The 19,019-nt window shown below is 42.6% G+C and overlaps 1 protein-coding gene across 6 annotated transcripts in view; it reads left to right on the top strand.

The window, feature by feature from the left end:
- Positions 1-19,019, top strand: part of SBF2 (SET binding factor 2) — a 2,080,461-nt gene that overhangs the window by 606,129 nt on the left and 1,455,313 nt on the right. For all 6 annotated transcript variants that reach the window (XM_085648170.1, XM_085648169.1, XM_085648168.1 and 3 more), the window contains exon 6: positions 2,665-2,770. In XM_085648170.1, the coding sequence (XP_085504296.1) occupies positions 2,665-2,770 (106 nt within the window). The remainder of the gene's footprint in view (positions 1-2,664; positions 2,771-19,019) is intronic.

Below are 19,019 nucleotides of genomic sequence, written 5' to 3'. Positions count from 1 at the left end.
TCAAGATGCAGAACTCACTCTCTCAACCCTCCATGGTCACCATGGGCGTTCCACAGGGATCAGCCCCATCACCTATTCTTTTCAACCTATTAATGGAACCCCTGGCGAATGCATTAAAATCAACCAATATTCTATATCACCTGTATGCGGACGACACCCAACTGTATTTGAAAATCTCCACTCCAGAAGACTTCATTTCCTCAACGCTATTCTACAGAACACGCAAAGCTGGCTCACTAACAACCACCTCATTCTGAATAACAAAAAACTGAATTCATTCTCATCTCTCCACCGAATCACACACCTAAGATAGACCTATGGTTGAAACACCTAACCTCCTTTAACTGTAATCCCCTCATTGTTGACTCCGCAAAATCCCTAGGAATCACCATAGACAAACACCTGAATATGCAGACGCACATCACTAATGCCACTAAGGGTGCTAATCACAAGTTGTTTAAACTAAGGAAACTCAAACCCTTCCTCCCGCAGGCCGACCTAAAAATGACAGTGCAAGCCCTAGTGCTACCAAGATTAGACTATGGAAGCACCGCTCTTTGTGGTCTCCCCAAATACAAGTTGGCTCCGCTGAGGGCATCACTTTATGCTGCGGCAAGACCGGTATCAGGAATGAAGAGAAAGAGCCACATCTCTCCAACCCCGAAAGCCCTGAACTGGCTGGTCGACGAGGCAAGAATACACCTAAAGGTTGCCTGCATGACCCATAAAGCACTACATAACAATACACCCTTAAGCTAGAAAGGTCGGGAGGATGCAGACAACTACGAAGTGCGAGTACTTTACTGCTGAAACCACAATCCTTCCATAAGAAAAGAACTGGTTGCAGGGCTTTCTCAGGGATTGTACCACAGATGTGGAACTCCCTACCTCCAGGGGTACATGGAATCTCTTCCTTTACCGCATTCAAAAAAGAAGTAAAAACACTACTAATGAACAAATTCACATCCTAAGACTTAATTATATGCTGACATGAAGTCACCTATACGATCCGCTTATCACTGCCTACCTCTGGTGGAATGAAGGAGAATAATATTTGTATGTTTATTATCATATCCACGTAATGCTCAATAACTGTATATAATGTAATGCTCTATTGGCTGTGGGTCTCCTATATTATCCATATACCACATTCCAACGGTAGACTGAAGGAGAATATATATGTATGTATATTATCACAACCTCCTATTGCTCAATAACTGTATATAGTGCGATGTTCTGTTGGCTACAGGTCAGCTATGTTAACCATATACTACATACCTCTTTTGTACGTTATGACGAATACCAAATGCTTGTATACTACCTCAACTTTTTATGTTTTATACTGTAAAGCGCTCTGATACCCTCGTGGGTCATGTTCGCGCTATACAAAACCTTATAAATAAATACACAATACTGTGCAAAAAGTATATCTTTCAGTAGGTTTTGGGCAATATTGACTACCACTTAGAACTAAGCAAAACAGTGAGGATACAAGGCCATCAAAGGCCTGGCGTGGCTTGGCGATGTGATAACCGTATCACAAGTGATATCATCAGTTTCTGAATCATGGGGTTGAAGTGAGTAATCGTGGCAGGATTAACAAAAAGTTTGCAGATTATTTAACTGATTTACATAGTGAAATGTTCTCAGTGCATTAAGATCTACTATACCACCACTTACGGTGAGGATGTGCATAAGTTAAAGACTGTTCAGTGGAGATGGAGAAATGCTTACCGAAGTTCTTCAAATGGAATTTGATCGCTTTCCGGCATCTTTGTTTGCTGTAGCTACTGTTGTGTAAGAAGTGGCCACATTTAGACATTTGCAGCCCTTATTTTATTTCAGACCAAGAGCATGTCAAGAGAGGATAGAGGGCAGTCGGTCCACTGGCAAAATGTTAGCAGCGACATCATTTCTGTAATATTTCCATGGTGGAAACTGACTTACGTCTTCTTGGGCTAGGGAGCAGGGGCAATGATCGGAGTGCTATGAGGAAGAAATCCTTAAAAACTGGTGTTATTTCTGTCTCCAGATTGTAGAGACTGGGGACAGCGTGGATAAGCTGTCGGGAATGCAATGGAATGAATGAGACCTTGTAGAATGATGTCAGCAGTCCTGTAGTATCTCTTGTTGCCAGTCTCAGCAATCAGCATGGTGTTGATAGCGCTCTAATGTGCTCGCCTTCTTTATTGGTTGTATTGCGATACATGGAATATTTACTCTTACCCTACTGCAATGATTCTTGCCTGAGCTGTTTAACATAGAATCTGTCAACTGTCATCCGTTATATGGACAACGACAGCATCTGCTGTCCTAAAACATCATTATATCTTCATTATAGCAGTATCTATAGAGAGGACACGTTCATACACAGTGTATAGAACTCTAAACATTATTATGTATATATATAGTACTCGAATTCTTTAAGTGATTTTGTTGTTGTTGACTTTAAGCCAGCGTCATTATTCACTTATTGCTACTTAACTACTGTATGCAGAACCTAAAGAACTAGTAAAGAAATAAGAATGTACCATTTTATAGTTTAAACTAAAAGAACAAAAAAATGTCGATTGTCCCTAGAGAATATCTGTGCACAGTGCTTGTCAAACTTGAAATCCATTTGAGCAAAGCATGTCTTTCTTTCTTGCGTACTACTTTCTATAGAAACTGTTTTCCTTGGGAGCAGGCGATAGGCAGCTGATACAAACGCCGTTGCACCATAGTCTTCCGGTAACAGGCACAAGTGTAGCTCTCCTGTTCCAACAATTAGGTAGGTCTGTTTCTTATTCATCTTTTGGAAGAGACTAACATCACTATGCTTAGAACTGAAATTTACTTTGTGGAAAGTTAAGTAAAATAAAACACAAAACTGTACATGTGATTACAAAAATCTCTTTTTTAAATCCACAAGTTGCCAATCTATGCAAGTTGCATGCTATCAACAATTACTATTGCTATATATAAAGTGTGCCCCAAAGTGAATCTCAACAATGTTGTCCGTAGTAAAGGCTACTTGTGTTTGCCTCTGCAAAACAAAGTTGATTACAAATGTACTTTAATTGTCTTTTGAAACCGATTGATATGCTGATGAACATTGGTGCTTATTTTGAGATGCAGATGCAGTGGGGTTTACTCTTCTTGTGTGTGGATTCCAGTAAGTTCCTAACAGATATCCAGAGTGTCTAAGGAGGTGGAAGTGGAGACAGCTTTACCATGCGCTCTATCATTGAGCATCAAACGGCTTCTTTATAGATCCATGATGGTTCGTCATCTGAGTCGTTCAATCTTCTGATGGGTTGTATCTGACTTATCTAGCAAGCTCTTTCATAGCCAGCGTCAAATGGGCTTTACAGTAAGCAAGACATTCCCCATTCCTTCTGCGAGGGAGGAAGGTCCCCCTCTGTAATTCAATTTGAGGGGCCTTCCTGAATGCTGGGTGCGTAACTGGCACTTGGACGAGGACTATACCAATAAAGCCTTCATCTTAAAAGGTTGGAGCAGCAACATGTATGTTGGGAAGCATAACCGTGTTGGGTCAATACATTTACCTGGTAGACGGGTAAGACAAAGGTTGGGACGAGCCTGCAGATTCTGAACAGAATTACAGTGGGTTAGACTGCCAAGTCGGACTGGAGCAAGTGGCTTGTCTTGAACTCCAAACTCAGAATGGCCTGCAATAAAACACAGGATACTGTGCTCTAGGGAGTTTTGAACTCTACCGACCCCACACTTGCATGTTTCTGATGTACGCACCATTCTTCTGCTCCTGGCACTATCATCCATGTATTTTGATCTCTTTTCTGTTTTTTGCTTCGTAGAATTTTGCCATGTCTATTTCCAAGGTAATTGATTGTAACGACTTTTCTTCTGTTTGAGTTGACTGCGAGCCTAGAAATGACAAGGTTCCCAACGGGAGGTTAGATCAGAACCAATGCATGTGGGAAAAGTATTGAATACTGAAATGCAAGAATGAAGGTGATGACAGTAACATTGGGAGAGTCTACATGACAAGAACATATTTGGAAAGAACCCCTTATATTTGAGCTCAGGTGTGACCTGTGAAGCAAAAGTGAACAGCTGTGGAAAGCACATTGGTTGGAGAACTATCCCTTATGCAAGAACGAAATACCCGAGAAAAATGCCGATAACTGATAGAGAGCAGGATCATTTAATGACCATTAAAGTGTCTTAGCTAAATTTTCAAAGTTTTTATTACACTGTTGATTTTGCAGACTCTATCGTGGTACAGTAGAAAAAATTCTGGAGTTAAAATGTTTGCTAAACCGCATAAAACATACATCAACGTTTACTTAAAACATAACCACCGATAATAAACCTGACAGATACTAGAACAAAAATGAATTGGACTAAATTTGTTAGTCTATTTCTGTACATCTGGGGTGCTGCAAAAGTGTTGCATTATGTATAGAGGCCTACAAAATAGAAGCTGTAATTAATAGTAAAATCTTTAATTACATTCTGCACCCACATGCAAGGCCTCTCTCTGCTCGACTGTATGAAGGATAACATTAATATCGGTGTTCAGTGATTTTGTACGTGATTTAGAAACATGCAAAATTGTGAGAACACGATGAACTTGTGCGAAGCAAGGCAGAGAAAACCAAAAATAAATGATGACTTGGGGGAAGTAAATGTTGGGCAAGCCGTTTGTTCTTCAACCGTCCATAAAATATATTTTTTTTTAATAGATTAGCGGGTCAGCACCGAGTTACAGGGATAATAATCCTGCCAGGAGGTAGCTGAAAGCAGGCAATAGAGGCTTTACATAAGTCTTATTTTTAAATGAGAAAAACCATTTCAAGGTAAACATACAAACTGAAGTATGATTTCCACCCGACTTCGCCCTCTTCACAATGTCAGTAAACAACTGAGAGCCTCTTCATATTTTTTAATTGATATAAATACAATATGCTTAACTATATAAATTGTTTCCCTGGGAAAGTTGTCTTTTTTATTTGCCCTAGACTTTAGCGCTGTTTGACGGATTTGCACAAATTTGGCAGACGTTTAGCATGTTTACTCTGCTCTTTGTATGTTTCATTTTTATGCAGATTCATGAATGGAGAGACACGTTTTAAAATATGGGTCAAAAACAAGTTAATTTGCTAATAACTATTGCATTATTTGACAAATCCACATGAAATTCAGCCGACATTTATCGTGTTTTATTTCCTCTGGCTCTGGTAGGTTTAAGCAGAGTCATCAAGGGTAGCGAAACGATTTCATCTGCTAATATCTTTGGTGACCTGTAATAAATCTACATGAAATGTGGATGTGTCCAGTGCAGGTTTTGTGCAGATCTGAGAAAGGGGGCAATGTTAAATGGGGAAGTAGGGTAAAAAAAATAAATTATTTGCTGATAACCTTGGCACAGTTTTACAGATTTGTACAACACTTGGAAGACACCATTTTAGCTTTTTTTAAAAATATTTTGAGTATCCGGGAAATGCATAAAGGGAATGAATATTAAATGTGGGAGTTTCAGAAAAGCAGCATTTCCTTTTTGTAACTCCCGTACAAATCTTCACTCTCTGCTACAGACAGAAGCCCTGAAGGGACTTAAAGCAAACTTGGCATACAACTAAAACTTTACTCGGGGAAGTGCCGTTGGTTGGTTTGGAGTAAATCCATTTAGTAGTTTTCATGAGTTCGCATTACAATTGTGTCAGCGACTTTAAAATAAATAAAAAGTTGAGATATTGTCAAACCCAGGTTTGCACTGCAGACTGACTGTGGACATACATTAAATAAGCATTTGCAATGCATTAGGTCTCGCATTTGCAAGATTTTGAGCTATTGGCATTGTAAATGACAATGCTTTTTATTTATGTGTTTTGAAAACTTGCAAGCGGTGCGTAAACACACTCTTTGTACTTCTAGTTGTTGGTTACGAGAATAAAGGCTAGAAGTAACTGCGCCTCTTTTACTGCCAGTCCTGTCTTGCTTCTGGTAAGCATGGACTGTAAGTTCAAAGTCCGTGTTTACGCACCGCTTGCAGGTTTTCAATACTTTAGAACAAAAAAAAAAGTTAGGTTTTTTTCAGTCCTGAAGTATTGCATGGTTCTACTCTACATGTTGTTTTCCATTTGCCTCTCACAAATGTTGGCGTCAATGATTACAGAAGTTTGCATGCTACATTCAGGGTTGAGCTTGGACACAATTGAGTGCCAAACATTGTAGGCATCTTTGGTTTCATTGTTGTAGCCATTATTTTTTTTCAGTCCCCTGAATGTTTTTTATTGTACACTTAAGAAGGGGCTTCGTGTATTTAGGGTGGCAGATGGTCTTGTCTATTGTTTCCACACTCATGATAGAAATGCTTGGAATCACTGAGTGTGTGTTATATTGAGTGCCACTGTGTTGTTTTGTAGTTCATTTATACAGCGCTTACTACACCTGAACAGTTGTTGAAGTGCTTTGTGGCGGGTAGCATACTACTCCGGAATCCAAGGTTGTTGATTTTTTTCAGTGATTATTCGTTTTTGTTGATTATTGGGATTAGTCTTCTGCCCCCGGAGAGCAAAGAGGGATGAGTAAGTAAGCTTGCAGAGAGTAGATATTGTTAGATTGCCATGAATGGTCACACAGGTGAGTTTGTGATTTGAGGAGAGGTGTGGTCAGTGTACAGAAATATAATGGAGATTAGGTGGATAGGCATGCGCTACAGTAGACTATACTCGGACTGTAAGCACGCGCGCTACGCCCATTGGGCTCAAAGGGCTTCAGCCTCCCCTGTCGTGTGCGTCAGCCCGGGCTGAGACCGCTTCCCGGGCACACATATAGCTACACCCGAGTACTTCACAGGTCTTTAAAAGACTATTTGCAGGTTAATGAGGCTTTGTCGTTTTTTCACCCCTTCTTAGAGCCCCTGTATCTTCACACTTACTACTACTGGAAGAATTACTCCCCCCCCCCCCCCCCCCCCCCCGAGATATTGTTTCTTAGCCCCCCTGAAATTTGGCTCTAGTTGCGCCTCTGACTGTAACCCATGCAGAGGATGGAGAGTAAGAACAGGGTGAATGGAAAAGAAACAGTTATTATTATTTGAAGTCAGATTTTATGCAGGGGTTTTGGGATGCAGTGGGATTAGGGGCTTTTGAGATAGCATGGAATCGGAGGATGTAGAAAGAAGGGTTGATAGTTAACATCTGTTGGCAGAGTCTATATAATGTTGCATGTCTATTGGTTCTGTTTGGCTGTGGCTGGTGTTGAACGGTTTGTAAAACGGTACCCTTTTAATGTAGTAATAATAATAGTAGTACAAGGTACGAGGACTACAACTGTGAGCACATATCCCTGTCTATACTTAATTGGGACCTGTGCCCACTCCTGCACAGGTTGGTGCCAATCACTTCATGCTCAAGGTGCTGTACGTGTTCCCGGGACTTAAAACGGCTGCATATGCTTTTGACACACGCATTGGACAGAGAAGGCTTCTCATAATATAAGCTGAGGTTAGGTACATGAGGTTAGGTACATGCCTACAATGGTGCTTCGGGTGTACGTTTGTGCATGACTCGACCCGCAGAGTGGGACTTGTGAGGAAATCATTTCAATGTCAATTTTATAAACAAAAGTACAGTGAACAATGGGGCAAACACAAACGCAGTTTGTATGTAAGCAAATCCTGACAAAGTAAGGAAGTCGGTTTGACTGTTTTTGTCCATGAATCAGAGGTATACAATCTTATAAATAATGTGTTTGTGTACCTTGTTTCATGCAGATTCATAGTGAACAACCTTAGACTGCCGTTATGTCTCACATTGTTTGTTTCAGCCTCTCTGATGTTAAATAAACTCTTCCCACTCCTCGTGCATATAATCAAGGAACGTGCTTGTTTCTTGGCTGTAACCTCCTACTGCGTAATCCAGTATCAGCCTGCTTTTCCCCCTTTGCTGTGCCTTTGCTTCTTCTGGGAACTGCCTGTGCAACTCAAACCGTCCCCCTTTCCCCCTCCACCGCCAGCAGTGCTGTGCTGCATGTGAAATTCTTCACTTTCAGTTTCACATAGAGCCGCTGGCCAAGGCTTCAAAGTAAATGAAATAGCCGAACAAGCATCCTGGTCCATTTTCAGAGTAGCCCCTTATCAGCCAGGCTAGCTTGAATCTAGTGGCACTGTGAGCATGGGACCCACTTCTGGGCATACCTGGCACACTTAGGGCTACAACAGCAAAAAGAACAGATGATGGACGGAACGCTGATAAAATCAAACTAACATTCACCCCCCACCAGTCACAGATCTGGTTTTAGCCATCGTTTTTTTTGTTCACCACGCCACCAGCGATATGCCATTGGGAGGGCAAAATACTGGGGAATGCAAGGAAAGATAAAAAGAACGAAATAACACAGTTTCAGGGTAAGGGAAGTTGTTTGGGGGAATATTTATACTTTGGAGTAGTTTAAGGCCAAAGGAGGTCAGAATTTTTCATGTATTTAGTTTGGCTAATTTTGTTAATGTATTTCCATGGGAATTACTTGACAACTACAAACTTGTCTTAAAGTGGCATTTTAAGCTATTAACAGTTTGTGGTATAGCATTTTATTGCACGAATACCAACACAGTCGGCAAAAATCTAGGGAAAAGTCTGCTTTTGAAGTGAAAAGGAGCAACAGTGAAGGATCTGGCGAGAACACATGGCATGTCCAGCATTAGGTGGGGGAGGGTCAGCCGCCAACAATGTTTTAACTCCAAGCCGGGAAAATCCAAAAGGGGACGGGCGTTCAACTTATCTAAGCTTTTGAGCAACCCTGTTCACACCATGGCAAATATGCCTCGGTCTTTTCATGTACAGCCTGGCCTATGGAGGGAACTCTCGCCGAAAGAAAAAATCTCCAAAGTCAATATTTTCTTATTCACCTCCCAAATAAACGTTATAGGAACTAAGGACCTGGCGCTGCCGCTCACGCCGATTGTGCTATGTGCATCATCGATGCCACACTTTAAAAGGTCGAAACAAGCAATGGCAGGAGCGTGGCTAGAAGTGGAAGGTTGAGGCCCAATTCGCTCCGGCCCTTCACGGTGCACCGAAGGTCAGGGGAGAGCGCATTCCGGAGCCACTTAGATGTTCCACGCAAAGAATATTACAACTCTTTGCCCCCAAACCCCCGACACACCACAATGTGCCTCCCATCCTGCAGGCGCCAAACTCAAATCAGTACACAATCACCATGCTTGGCAAGAGAAAGGCAACACAGGGCTTCATCCACAAATCCCAAGTGTTGGCGCTGGATTCCATAAGGCAAAAGATGCATTTATTGTCAGTGTTTTTTTTCTAGGTTGTTAAAACAACCGCCCAAGCCACCAGAAACGATTGTTGGACTTTTATGGGTGGCCTTAAAAACATAACCCAAGAAAGTTCAAGCCAGCATAAATCTGTGACCCTCACACTTCATCAATAAGCACAAATGTTTCGTGAGCTACATCAAAACCAAAGATTTGAAATTGGCTGTGCCACAGACCCCCAAAGGGAACAAGCGCGGCCACGAAAGGAATGTGCGATATGCAGCTGGCACCCAGCCGCGCTACTGCCCACTCCCTAGGCCAGGGGAGAGAGAAGGCGGGACATGCACCCGCCTTTAGCCAATTGCGTGCTGTCTTTCTTTAAAAGAAGCACGCAAAGGCCAATAGTGTGTGACTTTAATTCGGACCACACGCACAAGTGTGCGGTCCGAGTTTAAAGTCCTTACTAGAAGCCTCGCAGAGTAGCGCATGCGCGCTGGCTCAGGCGAGACCTAAAATAAAACCTTCCATTGTGCAAGGCATCCTCTAGCTCTGGTCGTCCATTTCAAGTCTGCAGTGACAAAATTTGGTCTGCAATCCTTAAAAAAAGGGTTCGCAAATAAAATACCCAGCTAGGCCGGGATCTATGGCAAACCCATAATAGGCTAGTTTAAATGCTGTGCACAGCGGAGGTTGGCAGTTTGCGGTAGGTTAGCAAACAAAAACAATTTTGCCCCTTCACCCCTGAAGTTTTCCTCCTTTGTCGGTTCTGTCTAAACTTGATATTCCTGCATTGGGCTCTTTTTGCTTTCAGGCTGTCAAATATCACGCCAACTCATTTGCCAGCACCAAAATTATTTCCAAATGGACACTTTTTGACCCAGATCGACCATAAGGCACCAAAGTTATTAGCATATGACATTTTTTGTGAACATCCTTTAAGCTGCTCATTCAGTGGTTTGGCAGAGCTAACCCAGTTACACCGGAGCAAGCATCCTTGCCATAATGCTGTGATCTCATGCATTCTTCTGTACCATTGTGCCAGATCCACTGTACCACTTCTTGTAGCGCAAATCAAGCACAGTGAAAAAAGTTTGTATGGTACTGTGGCATCATGCTAGGGAGCTTGCTCCCAGAACTGCACATCTTAAGGAGAAACAAAAGCGTAGGCTTCCGGATTCGGTCATCCCCACCTGGGGTTGACCGCACGCACCAGGTTGGCGCCCAGGTCCTGTGGCTAACCTCCACTGTGCACGGGAAAAGGCCTTGCGCTGCAGAGATTGCCCACACCCAAAGCTTTGATATCAGGGTGTGGTTGGATGTTCATTGGAAGGTGAGGTAGAAAAAGATTCAATTTAGAATAGGATCGAAATAGCTACAGAAATTCACTGACAAAAACAAAGGTTAAACTGATGTTACAGTTAGGTGTGCTTATAAGATCTTCACATACACAGAAATTCACTGGCAAAACACAGTTAAAATGCAGTTACAAGGGAACATTCATGCACACAGTCTGGAGCTGTACAGCACTACAGCCCTTCTGGCAAAAGGTCTCAACCTTACTGGGCAGGGTACTGTCCTGGGATCTCCCACTCGACCTGAAATTAGTCCTACTTAATAGCACTGACGCAATAGGTGGGAACCGGTATAAACAGCACCTACGCTTTCTAGCCCTCACTATTGCTAAACGAGACATTGCCCAGCTTTGGAAAGGGGTTGGCGTCCCCCCGACGATCGCGGGGTGGAGAAAGGAGCTGGATAGATGCATGGGTGCAGAGATCGCTGTGTTCCAGGCCTGATGCTTCCCCCAGATACACATGAAAATATGGTCCCGCTGGGAAACATATTGGGGCATAGACCTACCTCCCCTTCCCTCTTAGACCCCCTGACAGAGAGATTTTCCCCGCATACTTTTGGCCACTGAACAACCTACACCACACTACATCACCATCTGTACTTGTACTCCATTAGATCTCCTAAGATGTATGGGAATTGGAACTTTCTGCCTATGTTTTTGTTGTTTTACATGCAGGTTCTGCAAAAGTTACGAATGTATACATGCTCTGGTACTTTTGAGTAATTTTGTTCCCGAAATGCATATGTAGGGCCACGGCTGAGACTGTACCATGGAAATCCAATAAAATGTGTTATAAAAGAAATGTAGTTACAAACCAACACTTAAAAACACTGAAATTTGCAGTCATAGTTTAGTGAACAAGCTATTACTTGCACCCCCATTGTACAGTGCTTTTGGCCTCACATATTATATCATGCATGATGTTAAATGACACCATTTATGATGTCACTGATGACAAATTAAAATGACATCATTGATGACGACTTCAGTAGCAGAGGAGCAGAGATGTGCTTTCCCCATGACGGGGTACAACATCATTTGAAGTGGGACCTGCAGTTAAAAAAAAAAAAAAAAAAGATTTGGAAAAATCCAGGTAAATATTATAGATTTTCCAAAAGTGTTTTGTCTGTGTGTGTGTATATATAGATCTGTTACCAAGTGGCAGTTGCTGGATAGTTATAGTTATGGCCAAGTTTTCATAGGCAATGCATTTTTTTTCGGTTTCTTTAAAACTTTGCCACTGTTTGATGAATCTTCTTGAAACGTTCTAAAAAAAAGTCTCATCCACATCAGTTCCTTCCTGGAAAGTTTCGGGGTGGTCCGTCAATCACGGGCAGGGAAAAAGGGGATTTTCCAAAAAAGTTTCCCTATGCAATTTTCCTCAGGAAAATTGAACAGCAATACTGCTAAAACTAACAGAAAGCTAGATCGTGGACCAGATGGTTGTTTTTTTGTGATTTAGTGTAAATCCATTCATTAGTTTTTGAGAAATTAAGGTTAAAAATGTATGTGTATATCATGCTCTGGAGGATCCTCGGATCCAACAGATCAAAAGATTTCATCTGATTAGCTGCCACCACATCAACAGTGAGTTGGCAGCAGCCATTTTAGGTTTCTGGTGGGTCGAGGTACAGGGGACAAACATTTGTTTTTTAAAATCTGTTCTTTTTTTTCTCGTGGCACAGAATTTTTTTTGTTAAAAAGGAAAAAAGCTGGCTTTTTATAAATAAGTCCCCTGGGGTAGACTCGAGGTTGTGGTTTTAATTATGTTTTTTAGAGGAGGAGGCATGTGCCCCCCTTCCTGAACCTTTGTAAATGCTCCTGGGACCCCATTCCCTGGGGCTAATTGAATAATTATGGGGAGGGGAGCGTGCCGCCCTCCTTCCCAAGCTTCTCAAGGCCACAAGGATGCTATCCTCCAGGGCTGGTAAATGTTTTATCTGGAGGGGGCATGCAGACCCTTTCACTGAGCCATCTTTAGGCTTGAGGGACCCCATCCGCCTAGGCCGAAGTGTTTTTGAAAAAGAGGAAAGAGGCATGCTACCACATTTTCTGGGGCCAATTTTTAAATTTAGAGGAGGAGGCGTGTGGCTCCCTAGCCTACAGTGGCCTTGGGGACCCTTTCCCCCGGGGACCTTGCCTTGCAGAGCTAGGCATCATTGACTTCAGTGCAAAATCTGTGATGACATCATTGATAATGGCATTGTGCACAGCGGGGGACTGAGTTATACTTACTCTAGGGCGCGAGTTATAGTTACTGGAGAACTATAATTGGTGAATTTCAGTGGTTTTGTTAGTTTAGAACAGTATGTTTTACCTAACCATAACCTTATATATATATATATATATATATTTACACACACACACACACAGATACATACATACACGTCTGGGTAGTTCCCAAGTTTAGCTGGAGAGCAGCTCCTTTATATGGAGCGCCCCACAACACGACACTCTGCTCACCTCCAGTATATACATTCACTGAAAAAAGACAAAGGTTAAAGTGATTTTATGTTTGCTTACACAATTCATCATTAAGAGATTTTTTTTGTCTCTGGTGGCCATCTCAGGGTCAGGTCTTTCTCCGAGATAAGGGAATTGGTATGGTGTTCCTTGGAAAAAGAATACTAGACTGGTAGAGGGATGTGGCTAGGGCTGATTGTTGTGCTTGAAATAGAACTGCAGGCCTGTGTACTTTGAGTGACAGGAGCTGGGCCTAGATGTCACTGTGAATGACTGACAGTTGTGCACAGTTGGTTTGGCTAATATAGAATGCCGAATGAAAAGAAAAAAAATGAAAGTTAAAAAAACGAACCAAATTCACATATAGTTTGTCATAAAAGGTAAGCTAATAGTGGCGGTTTTGATTGTCGTGATTGTTGCCATACGTAATTGAAATTTCCTTAAAAGGAATACTTTGAGTTCTACCTGGTTTGAGTATCAAATCATTGGGCTAAATTTGGTAACTTGCTTAAATTTGAAGTACTTGGATGGATTGATTCACCTTTTTTTGCTTTCTTGGATTTTCTGGGGCAGCAGTAAGTTACTGTGAAGACCACTAGTATTACCAAAGGTGGACTAATGTTCTGTTAATTATGTTATCAGAAGTCAGAGTAGGCTTTAGTGGTGAGGAAGTTCAACAGAATGTAGATGGATGTAAAGTGCTCATAAGTGCAAGTGCCTGATGTTAGACGTACTGCATTTACTGCATTGAAGAGTACAATTTCACTGTATCGCAATAAACCATCAGGACAGAAACAGAACCTATATGTTTGTACTGAAAATATTTGCATGGTTTTATTTTTTTTCTTAATACTCTATATAGCTGGACTCCTACTCCTTTCTCAGTTTGTGTTTTATATTTAGATGATCTTGTTACCTGATTTCAGCATATTTTTTTAGATTGGTTGCCTTCATCATTGAAATTATTTTTTTTTGCTGCTGCTAAAGCTTTTATACAGTTCTTCCTTTGAAAATCACCAGTCACATTTTTCCTCAACAACGTCCGCATTGCATATATGGGCTAACTTTGAGAAAGCAAGGTTTGCTTTTGCCGTAATTCAAAATTGACATTGTGAGTCTCATTAGCCGCATTTGTGAGTAAATGCGAGCCGCATATGAATAGTCTTTTTGAATCATGGATCTGTTGAAGATTCACATACTATGCTTTGTCCCCTTCTTGAAAGGACTTCTTTCAGTGTCTCGAGACAACATTAACAATCGCAGAGGACTGTTCTGTTCCCTGCATGTGACAGTACGCGGTTACCTCTAAGTGTAAACAGGGTCCATGGTGGAATTACTTTATTATGTTTGTAGAAAATAGCTATATCAAGGAAGCAGACAGACATCCTCAGGACTTTTGCTCACTCATACCCATAGCCTGTATTCCAATACAACCCTTATTTTGGCCTTTTGATCCCTAAACTTCTAAGGGACTAACATTAGAATGCCTGGACTCTAACCAACATAAAATAGTGATGAAGGTTGACTATCCCTTGCAGCTCTCTGCTCTGCTTTCACAGCCTTTTTTTAAAAACGTTTTTGAGTAATATCAAAACATGTGCACATATGTGTTACCCATGAAGTATGCAATAACAGAGTGCATATTTGTCTTGTGGTATGGCACGAGTAACTCAGAATTACTGCGCAATATGGAGTCTTTTGTTTGAGTAGGCATGATGATCCATAGTACATAATAAATTATCCATTGTCTTTTCAGAAAAAGGTTTTCCATTTTCAAGTGCAATGAAACCGTTCCAGTATGGACAAAAGGATGTATGTGCATGGCAGTATGTGTGATTAATGTACTGTTGTGCTCATGCCCTCTTGTTATGCTGAATTGCTTTGGGGCCGTTCGTGAGTCAAGGTTCGTCATTTTGTTTAACGAGTGTGTGATTATTTTGAAAGTAATAAGTTACAGGTTCCAGTACATTTCTCTTAGTAGTGTTTATAGATGATGCCTAGGTGTTGCGTGTCCCAGTGGCCTCAAATGTCAGTAATATTTAATTCCACAAATACATGATTGGGTGTCTACACATTCCCTGTCTTTCCTCACCATGTAGTGCTATGCTGTCACTCGTAGACCATCTCTTCACTCCTCTGAGATAGGGGTTGTCTGCTGATAGGCGAGAGCACATTTTGTTGCCTACTTTGCTCCGCTTTGGGTGGTGGAAGAGACTTAATAGACCCTGCTTGGGCAAGTGCAGCCCTATTCATCCCAGTGTTACTTCTAGTGTGTGGATGAATGTTTTACAGTATTTGGTTAGCTCAGGCAGCTCCACACCATGTGAAAAGAATCTTCCATTCATATGCTTACATCGAGGGCAGGACAATGTAGTCTGTTCATATATCCTGTTAAGCCTCTTTGGTGTTAAATATGCCCACAGCATGTAGTTAAATGTAATGTAAGTAAAACAATCATTTAGTGTGACTTTTTGAGTCTATTCTAAAAATCTTTTCAATTTTTGCCTTTGGTTTCTCAGCTCAAGTACTAGTGTTTTAAGTTGACTGTGCTAATTTTTGTCATAGAGTGCATGGGTTTATGTAACCAGGTGAAGAGGTGGTGTACTAAGTCATACGCCTGGAGCTCTGTGTCCCTAGTGCCCCACAGTGTGTTTGTCATGGCTCTCTATATAGGAGGAATTGAACAGCCAGAAGATAATTCCGCTCTACAAACATTCTGTGGTTTCAGTGTGCCCAGAAGTTGTTGGACTGAAAATGCGTCTAGCTGACTCCTTCTAGCATTGTGCGAGTTAAGTTATCATTTGTGGCACCATTTCGTATTCAGCCACCATTTTGAGCCATGATCGAAATTAAGCTTCTGTCTCATACTGTCTGCCTCAGCAGAAAGCAGCCTCGATTGTTTCTCTTTATTATTTAAGGTTGAGCTTCGCTGCACTAATGAGTAGATCATTCTGTTTTTGCATGCCTTTCCTCGTAGGTAGCCCTGCTCCCACTCTCAGAGAGACGGGCACGGGCTGAGTAACCTTGAAGCTAAGATAGTGTGTTCCCGGTCTCCGGATGGTAGCTTGTCCTCCTCTACCTCCTTTGTTCATCAGTGTCCAGGCTGGAAAATTCCAGTCTGGGCGGGTGTTAAGGATGTTGGAAATGTATATCTGACTTTACCTTGTGGATGGGGGTCAGTCCCTCGACAGCTATCTAAGGAGGCTGGTCAGACCGGACTCCGCTTGAGCGCATACTAATAAAATACCTTTGGTTTGTATTCTCTACTGCCTGACCGACTCTTCATTTGTATGGAAGGCTGAGAGGTGGTCGCAAGTGACCCGAGTGGCCCTAATCGGGTCACTTCCTTCAGTTGGTGCCCGAACAGGGACACCATCGGGTGAGTGACCCTTCCTTGCCCACGGACGGGTGAGGGGGACGGTGCCACGTCGGGTCGGGCAGGCGGATAGGGTATCCCTGCACGAGAGAGTCTGGTAATTGCAGCTGCCCTGTCTGTCTGACCGTGCGGTGCCTTGGCCAGCGGTCATCCTGGCTGGGGTCCTGAATGGCAAAACCCTTGGATCTGACCGTTTGGTCCGAAGAGTCGGCAGTGGAGAATAGCTTTGTTAAACCTGTGTGCACCAGGTGAGTTTGCTTTGGTTTTGTTCTGTGGCCATGGCACCACTTTGGTTTGTGTTTGCTATGGTCTGAGGATCGTTTTTTGACAAGCGCTTGAATTTGTTTGAGTTCTTAATGAATATGGTATTGTTTTGATCCAGATTTGGTGAGGTCTGCGGACCAAATCTGGTAAGATATTTGCAAATATCCACTTAGAATAGATAGTGAAAACGTTTTAACGTTTTAATTTCAAAATGCCCTGTTTTAGTAGGCTATGTGGTGTGAGTTGGTGTTTTACTGATGCTCGGTTGGAAGAGAGTCAGCCTGCGCCTCCAGAAGGCACCCCAAACTTAGAAATGTATGTCAAGCATGGCCTTGGCCCTATTATGTTTAGTACATTATGGCACACATATACGAGGGACAATTTTTGCCTTTGGTTTCTCAGCTCAAGTTCTAGTACTAGTGTTTTAAGTTGACTGTGCTAATTTTTGTCATAGAGTGCATGGGTTTATGTAACCAGGTGAAGAGGTGGTGTACTAAGTCATACGCCTGGAGCTCTGTGTCCCTAGTGCCCCACAGTGTGTTTGTCATGGCTCTCTATATAGGAGGAATTGAACAGCCAGAAGATAATTCCGCTCTACAAACATTCTGTGGTTTCAGTGTGCCCAGAAGTTGTTGGACTGAAAATGCGTCTAGCTGACTCCTTCTAGCATTGTGCGAGTTAAGTTATCATTTGTGGCACCATTTCGTATTTAGCCACCATTTTGAGCCATGATCGAAATTAAGCTTCTGTCTCATACTGTCTGCCTCAGCAGAAAGCAGCCTCGATTGTTTCTCTTTATTATTTAAGGTTGAGCTTCGCTGCACTAATGAGTAGATCATTCTGTTTTTGCATGCCTTTCCTCGTAGATAGCCCTGCTCCCACTCTCAGAGAGACGGGCACGGGCTGAGTAACCTTGAAGCTAAGATAGTGTGTTCCCGGTCTCCGGATGGTAGCTTGTCCTCCTCTACCTCCTTTGTTCATCAGTGCCCAGGCTGGAAAATTCCAGTCTGGGCGGGTGTTAGGGCTGTTGGAAATGTATATCTGACTTTACCTTGTGGATGGGGGTCAGTCCCTCGACAGCTATCTAAGGAGGCTGGTCAGACCGGACTCCGCTTGAGCGCATACTAATAAAATACCTTTGGTTTGTATTCTCTACTGCCTGACCGACTCTTCATTTGTATGGAAGGCTGAGAGGTGGTCGCAAGTGACCCGAGTGGCCCTAATCGGGTCACTTCCTTCAGTTGGTGCCCGAACAGGGACACCATCGGGTGAGTGACCCTTCCTTGTCCACGGACGGGTGAGGGGGACGGTGCCACGTCGGGTCGGGCAGGCGGATAGGGTATCCCTGCACGAGAGAGTCTGGTAATTGCAGCTGCCCTGTCTGTCTGACCGTGCGGTGCCTTGGCCAGCGGTCATCCTGGCTGGGGTCCTGAACGGCAAAACCCTTGGATCTGACCGTTTGGTCCGAAGAGTCGGCAGTGGAGAATAGCTTTGTTAAACCTGTGTGCACCAGGTGAGTTTGCTTTGGTTTTGTTCTGTGGCCATGGCACCACTTTGGTTTGTGTTTGGTATGGTCTGAGGATCGTTTTTTGACAAGCGCTTGAATTTGTTTGAGTTCTTAATGAATATGGTATTGTTTTGATCCAGATTTGGTGAGGTCTGCGGACCAAATCTGGTAAGATATTTGCAAATATCCACTTAGAATAGATAGTGAAAACGTTTTAATTTCAAAATGCCCTGTTTTAGTAGGCTATGTTGTGTGAGTTGGTGTTTTACTGATGCTCGGTTGGAAGAGAGTCAGCCTGCGCCTCCAGAAGGCACCCCAAACTTAGAAATGTATGTCAAGCATGGCCTTGGCCCTATTATGTTTAGTACATTATGGCACACATATATGAGGGACAATGCTTAGTTGCAGTGGCCATTGACGGGCACTTTTGATGAGCAAAAGCATAATTTCCTGCAGGATAAATTGATTGTGAAGACAAGTAGGCAGTCAATGTTTGATTCCTTCAGAACTTGGCAAAAGGAATGTAAACAGAGACGAATTAAAGCAGAAAAGGAGGCCCAAAAGGGAAGGATGCAGACAGTGACTCAGAAAGCCGTTGCGTATGATAAAGAAAAGACTGAGAAGGGAATAGTGTGCGCCGATAGGAATTTTTGATTGCAATGCGAAAAGCCTTATGTGGTTCGGGAAGACAATGATAAATTTTTGGAGGAATTGTTAGACACCCGACCTCCGCCTCCATACACCCACACAGAATATACCCTGCTGTGCCACAGCCCCAGTCGTCTGTCTCTTCTGCCCCTGCTGTTTCTGT

The sequence above is a fragment of the Triturus cristatus genome, chromosome 3_2 (assembly GCF_964204655.1).
Source record: "Triturus cristatus chromosome 3_2, aTriCri1.1, whole genome shotgun sequence".
NCBI lineage: Eukaryota > Metazoa > Chordata > Amphibia > Caudata > Salamandridae > Triturus > Triturus cristatus.
This window is presented reverse-complemented; position numbering and strand designations above follow the sequence as displayed.